At 35.6% G+C, this 8,006-nt stretch overlaps 1 protein-coding gene across 1 annotated transcript; it reads right to left on the bottom strand.

Annotated features, from left to right (window-relative positions):
- Positions 1 to 1,999: 1,999 nt before the first annotated feature.
- LOC126937487 (olfactory receptor 13C9-like) lies at positions 2,000 to 2,955 on the bottom strand. Its single transcript, XM_050760939.1, is given in 2 exon segments — positions 2,000 to 2,151; positions 2,154 to 2,955. Coding segments are annotated over 2 exon segments (954 nt in total).
- Between the last annotated feature and the right edge of the window lie 5,051 nt (positions 2,956 to 8,006).

Genomic DNA, 8,006 nt, shown 5'->3' with positions numbered 1-8,006 from the left:
AAAAGAAGGCAAGAAAAGAAAAGATATCCTCAAGCAGTATATAATGCTGTAAGAAAATGTGGCCCATATACACCATGGAATACTATGCAGCCATAAAAAAGGATGAGTTCATGTCTTTTGCAGGGACATGGATGAAGCTGGAAACTATCATTCTCAGCAAACTGTCACAAGGACAGAAAACCAAACACTGCATGTTCTCACTCATAGGTAGGAATTGAACAATGAGGACACCTGGACACAGGGCGGGGAACATCACACACCAGGGCCTGTCAGGGGGTGGGGTGTTGGGAGAAGGATAGCATTAGGAGAAATACCTAATGTAAATGATGAGTCGATGGGAACAGCAAATCAACATGGCACATATATACCTATGTGACAAACCTGCATGTTGAGCACATGTACCATAGAATTTAAAGTATAATAAAAAGAAAGGTATAAATCTGATATAAGACTATGGAGCTACCTCAGTCATCCCAGAGGATTAATGAGGGTGGCTGGATTTAAGCTGTGAAGGAAAACAGAATTAGAATTTGAGCATTCAAGACAACCTGCCTGGGGGTCAAACATAAAATGCCTGACTGCCAGGGTTTTCTTCCTACCGGGAATTCTTAGTGGGTGCAAAAAGTCCAATGAACTGGTGTATGGGAACTAATAGATTCTCATAGCCTATTTTGTCAGGATGTAAATTTAATTATCAACGATCTCAACTCTTGCCATCAGATTTAATCTGTAAACAACTATGATGGATATATTTAAATATAGTTTGTGACTGCTTAATATTCCTTCCACTAAAATTAACAAGTGAACTTGGGAAGATTAAATGAGTGACTAAACGCAAAAGATTCCACAAGCAGGTAATTCTTATTTGTCTGTGTAAAACATGTTCATGCCCAATATAATCTACATTCGCTGGTCCATTAATAAAAATTGATTCAGCCAAACTGATTTCTTAGAATGTGGTTCACTCCTGAGCACACTCTGTCATTCATCTTGGGCTGTAAATTTAAAATGTTCTTCACATAGAGTAAAAAATTGACTTAAAAAACAAGGAAAAGCAAGATAGTGTCTGACATTCCCAAATCCTCTTCTTCCTCAAATCAACCTGGTTAGTAACAGAGACAAGACATGAATAGTATTCATACTAAAAATTAAAAACTTGGACATTCTTCTAAGACTTGGAAAAATGTTGGAATTTCCTTGGGATAGCAAAGAAATCTGGCATCTTCTAAATGGGCATTGATAGGACACTCCATTCAACCCAAAACTAGTCCACGTTATTATCTGGACCAGTAGACTGATTTTCAAACCCATTTTTAATTTTGCAAAATGTTCTTTATGCAAAAGCCAACTTATAAGTTAAAGCAAAGAAAGACCATAAAGCAGGATATCCTGATTGATTGCAGCAGGCCTTACTTTTAAACTCTATTTATCTACTCTGCCTTGATAGTCCCAAATACTCAGCTTCACAAAAAAAAAAATTAAATACAGAACAAGAAAATAGTATTTTATGACTCAACAGGATCTGAAGATTAATGTGAAATTATAACACAAGGCGTGCCACTGGAAAGTGTGAGTGCAGTATGTTGGGCATTTTCTGTTTTGCTTTTTCTACAACAGATGGCTTTATTTATTTTGAAAGATTCAATGAAATGTTGCCTATGAAATAACGTTATGTAAAAAAGTGAACATAAAAAGGCACATCGCAACCAATTCCAATGCAGAAAAATAAAACATAATATGAAAGATACTGTTCAAAATGTTGAAAAGTGGCCATTTCCTACTATTAGAGTAATAGGTAACCCCTCTTTCTTCTTTATCCTACTACCCTGTATGTTGCAAATTCTCTAGAGTGGATATGCAATAACTTTGAAATGCTGTATCTCATTATTTTAACATAACATATGAAAATGCAGAAAAACAGTAAAAGTATCCAAAATTCTAACATAATTCTGAAGTTTCAACAATATCGAGTGTGTTCATATTCCAGTATATTTTGCACTCACTTGCTAAAGAACATTCTGTTCAGTAGGTGTTTCACTGCCTCCTTCACATCTTTGTTTCTAAGACTGTAGATTAAAGGATTCATCATGGGAGTCATCACCCCATAGAACATGGATATAATTTTGTCGGTAGCTTCCAAGTAGTCTGAATAAATGTCTCCTTAGACTTGGGCTTCATATACATGGAGAGGATGGTCCCATAGAATATTATGACCACAGTCAGATGGGCTGAGCAGGTAGAGAAAGCTTTGCTTCTCCCCTCAGAGGAGTGAATCTTGAGGATGCTGGAAATGATTAATGAGTAAGAGATAATAATCAAGAGCAGTGGCATCAATGTGAACAATATTGTGGCCACAAGCATGATGAACTCATTGCCTGAGATGTCAGCACAGGCCATCTTCATGACAGCTAGAATTTCACAGGAGAAATGATTGATGACATTATTCCTGCAGAAAGGCAATTGTACTACAAATGTAGTTTGTACTGCAGAGTTGACAATCCCTGCAAACCAGGACCCAACAGCCATGGGTACATAGGCATCCTTGCACATGATGATGGGATATCTCAGAGGGTTGCAGATAGCCACATAGCAGTCAAAGGCCATCATGCCCAGGAGCACACATTCTGTTGTCCCCATGGCCAAGCCAAGGAACATCTGCACTGCACAGCCAGAAAGGGAAATGGTCTTTCTTTCTGAAAGCAAGCTCACCAAGGTGGAGGGAATAGAGGTGGTGGTGTAGCAGATGTCCAAGAAGGAGAGGTTCCCCAGAAAGAAGTACATAGGGGTGTGAAGGTGAGGATCCAAGATGCTGATTAAAATGAGAGTACCATTGCCTAGAAGGATGACCACATACATTAAGAATATTAGCACAAAAAAGAGTAACTCAAGCCTTGGGTAACCAGAAATTCCCTTCAGAAAAAATTCCACCAGAATGGTTTGGTTTTCCCATTCCATTTAAATGTCTCTCTTTTACCTGTAAGAAGTCAAAAAAAAAATTTAATATAATTTATTTACATGGTAAATGCAAGTATACCAATATACAAATATAAAAATTTGCCATGAACGCAATAAAAGTATTGAAGAAAGAGAGAAAATAGGGAAGAGGAGGAAGGAATATAGGGAAAGGGAATGAAAAGAATGAACAATGCAGGTAGAGAAATAAGAGGGGAAAGCTTGTGATATTGATCACTTATTCTTGGCCAGGAACTTTGTGATTTTTTTTTCACATGTTGCTTCCTTTAAACTCCACATTATCGTTTGAAAGATAAGAAAACCTTAAGTGAGAGAGAGTTCAGCCTAAAATCATATAACTAATGTGCAGCACAGCCTAGACTCCAAGACTACCTGCTTGTGACCCATACTTGCCTGAAGTTTTTAAGTGAATTATAAAAGCAATACAGAGTATATTGCATAAGAGATTTGGTAATTTACTTTAAAACCTCACTCCCAGGTCAGGAGAACTCAAAAATAACCCATGTGTATTCCAACACTGAAAGAAGTGTGTCAATCTGGAGGTAGAATCATCAGAAATGAACCCAACAAGTGATTACTGTGTTCCTGATTATCCAGAGAACATGACCAATTCACGTAAAGCCCAATAATCCAAAATTTTAGTGTTAAAGTGCAAACACCTTTTTCTTTGGTTAGGGGTGGAATTTTTTTGTTGTTTTTTAAAATTATCATACAGTTAGATGTCATACCATAAATTGACTTTTTATCTTTTAGTGTGTGGTTCTATGAATTTTAAAACATGTATAGATTCATATAACCACGGCCATAACCAGAACACAGAACTCTTCTGTTACCCCAAAACACTTCTTTGTGATATTCTTTTCTTAGTCACCTCTTCCACCTACCTATACATCCTGGCAACCACTGATATTTTCTATCCCTATAGTTTTACCTTTACCAGAATGTCATATAAATAGAATCATATGAGCCACTGCCACGGGAGTTGGGTTTCTTTCACTTAAAGCCTCTGAGATCCATTCAAATTGTTACTGCTAAATAGTATTCTATTGAGTAGATTACTGTATTTTGCCTATCTGTTCACCTTTTGAAGGACATTTGGATTGTTTCCAGTTTCTGGCAATTATGAAAAGAGCTACTATAAATATTTCTGCCTCAATTTTTGTATGACCAAAAGCTTTTTTTTTTTTTTAGAATAAATATCCAGGAATGAGATAATAAGCATGCTTAAATGTATAAGAAGCTGCCAAACAGTTTTCCAGAGTGGCTGTACCAGTTTTGCATTTCGACCAACAACGTATGAGAGCGTCCCTTGCTTTCCATATCATCATTTAATATTGTCAGTAATTATTCATTCATTCTAATAGATACATATTCATATTTAATTATGATTTTATTTTACATTTCCTTGATGACGAATGATGTTGAACCTCTTTCTATATTTTTTTCCATTCTTTAGTAATGTATCCATTCATATCTTTTGTCCCCTTTTTTTGTTAACAAAATGGGGTCTCGCTGTTTCTCCCAGGTCGTCCTCAAACACGTGGCCTCAAGCCATCCAGAGTAGCTGGGACTATAGATTCATATAACCACCAACTTAACCAGAACACAGAACTACAGGCATGCACCACCCTGCTGGTTCTACTGCTTATTTTTAATTGAGGTTTATTTTTTCTTGTTGAGTTTTGAGAGTTCTTTATATATTTTGGATAGGAATTATTTATCATGTGACTTGCATATATTGTCTCCCAGTAGCTGGTTTGTCTTCTCATTCTCTAATGGAAACACCTTTTAGTTGCCATTTTAATTGGTTGCTGCCTAAGTCCCATTGAACATGATGCAAAGAAAGCCTATGACTAAAGAGACATGTTCTGACAGCACATCTCACTTTGGGTAATACTGCAGGAAAAAATCCACTGGAAAATAGCCATTCCCTGGGAATTGGGAATGGTGGATTTTGCTTAACCTTGCCTCAGAAAGTCTCAAGCTATCTCTTAATTTTTCCTCGGGAACAGTCATTTCTCCCAACCCCACCACCCCTCTACACAAACAAATTTCCAGTAGTGTCATTGTCCATTGATGAAAATGCTCCACTTAGTTCACAAAACAAAAGTAACTTCTGAAAACAAACCAGGCACTTAACACATAGGCCATTTTTCTTTATTCACAAAGCTTGGCACAAGTTTAAGATCTAAATTGAGTTCTTTGAACCTATTTCAACCATTATGTAACTAACCAGATCTGCCTTTGGCCATTATAAGGGTATTTCTCCTTTCAGCCTATTTTGCCCCTTATTTCCATCAACTCCACTTTTTACACTTTGAGATTCTTTCATACCCTAGAAATACATCCTTTTTTATCTAAATCCTAGATTCACTTTTTAAATGCTATGTTATAAATAAAGCCACCTCAATTCCAATTCCCCGTTAAATTGTGACTGAGAAGCAATTTCATGGTAAGAAACGTTCTTCTAACCACTGCCACAATGCAGCTATTATTGTGTCAAGTCCACTTTGTCTAATAGAGAGGACAAGTGCTTAAGTCCTATCTTGGTGAGTTACTAGCTGTGACCATGGGCAATTTATAAATTCTCTGAATCTCACTATCTTCATCTATAACATGGTGGTCTTAATAGGCTTATAATGGGGTTCTCGGGAGAATAAATAGGCAATGCATGTAAAGTACATAGCATGTAGTAAGCACTATTTTTTGTTTCTTTTTATCTTCTACTGACTTGTTCTTCTCTCAAATATTCTTTTATATCTCTGTCACCAGTATCAACTGCTGCACAAGTATCTTCGGAATTTCATCAATCACACTTTCTCAGGTATCAAGTCTCCTTTCATCTAACTCAACCTATTTTTTTTTTTATCACATCCATGATATGAGATGGATGCGCATTTTACCAAAGCCTACTCACTTTGCAGTGAACAGTGTTATACCATTATAACAAAAGTCCATTGCAGTTTAAAACAAGGAGCGTATAGGGTGACATTTTTAAATAGAGGCTATTTCAATTCATTCATCTAAAATCTAAATGTCTGTGTGTATCTCACAAATGTTACATCTAAAGTCACCATACAAATGCATTACCAGCAACAAAAAAATTAAAAATATTCAAACTTCTCCAAAATACTCAGGCAAGCAAGTCAAAATTCTTCCTATTAACTAAAGACTCATTGCTCTTCTTCATTTGCATTTTTCACAAATTCAAAGATATATTCAAGAACAAGTAATAAAGTATTTGTGTTTCAAGTAGTATGCCTAGTTAGAGGTTCTGGGACAAGGACTATGCTAGAACACTGTCCACTTATGGTTAGTATTGGATGAACATTTGCTAAACTGAATAAAATCAAACTGAATTGGTGCTGTGATTTAAATGGCCACAGAATCAGAACTTTGGTGGTAACAGACTTCTTTGCATTCTGGATCAAGAGTACAGATTGGCAGCCTATTGAGCAGCAGAAGAGAGATGATACTGTTAGATACATATCTGTGTGCTTGTAATAAAGTGAGGACCACAAAACTATATTTTGATCAATGAATCATTATTCCCAGTTAGAAATTATAAACCTATTCCGCAATAGGACTGTTCATGAAAACAACTATACACCTAAACATCATCTGTTTTGAATGCTCAGATTACTTTGGATATGCAAGTAGTCTTTTGGTAATATTTTTTCTTTTTTTCAATTTTCTAACTATATCTGAGACAATCCTCATGGATTTTTTAGACTTCCTGTACACTTTCTCTAATAAGAAATATCACATTTTCAAAAGACATGGCTTATTTCAATTCATTTCATAAGGCCAACCACCCCCCACCCCACCCCCTTAGATTTGTGTTAGTAGTATGGCTTCAGCAATTACCTCTAAATGGAAGGTCAGCTCACTTCCTAGGTTGCAATGCACAGCAGATTGTTTTGCCTTGATCTTCTATTTTTAGGCTGTTCAACAAAATTTTCTGTGAAGCTGATGAATTTCTGAAGAACGGATTACTGTTTGGAAGCCATAATGACACAGGGTATATTATCTGTAAAACATTGATAACAAAGTATTATTTCTAAATTGTTTCAAAACTGCATACATTACATCAGATACATTTACAAAGGGAGAGTAATTTGGTTCTGCTAGTTCAAAAGTAAGAGGAGAAGAAAATACTGGGCAGTTCATTTTGTGAATATGGCACATTTCATTTGCCCTTGAAGCCCAGGTGGAAACATTGTCCCATTGAGAAGACCCAGTAAATTCTCTGAAGAATCTTCCTTGGGCCCAGGGAGGCAATTTAAATATTTCTTGCTCTCCGGGGCTTCTGCAAATTTCTAAGTCATAACTTTAAATTGCTTCAGGCAAAAGATATTCAAAACTTTTAGAAATTTCAAGAATAATGCCCTAAAGACTTAATTATATGAGACCCATTATTGTAATTTACATAACCAATCAGAAGTCTTGAAGACATGTCTTATCACATTTTCAATCTATTACTATATACTGCTGAGATCCTTTCTCCAAATATATTCTAATGACTTGGTCCAGACCTTTTTTTATCCTCTCATGTCGTCTTGTATGTAGTACAGTAGAAAGAACTCAGGCTACATTAAGTCTTGATTATTAACAATAATAATAATAGAATACAAATTTCTAGACCTCATTATAAGGGTTTTATAGATATTATGTCATTTGTTTTTGTTAAATTAATAAGTAAAGAAAAAACAAGTTTTAATGTACAACTAATCTAGAAATAATTGTATTTTGCTCTGAAATTGGAATTTAGATGTTATTGTAAATGTGGGTGGCATTTTGAAATTCACAACAAATTCAGAAATGTTTAAATCATACAATAGAAATGTAGAAGCTATTCAGCTTTTTTATTGTAACTCCAGAAGCTAATTTGTAACTTCATCTCACTCCATACTGTAAGGATTTTCAAAAAATTCACCTAAACAGATATACCGCTATTCCCTAGATTTATTGGCATAAAAATCTTATCTAATTTACAATGGGAGGAGGCAATGCGAAAACCATCCCAGATCACA

Source organism: Macaca thibetana, chromosome 15 (genome assembly GCF_024542745.1).
Source record: "Macaca thibetana thibetana isolate TM-01 chromosome 15, ASM2454274v1, whole genome shotgun sequence".
Classification (NCBI taxonomy): Eukaryota; Metazoa; Chordata; class Mammalia; order Primates; family Cercopithecidae; genus Macaca; species Macaca thibetana.
Note: the sequence above shows the minus strand (reverse complement) of the source record. Positions and strands in the feature narration are given on the sequence as shown.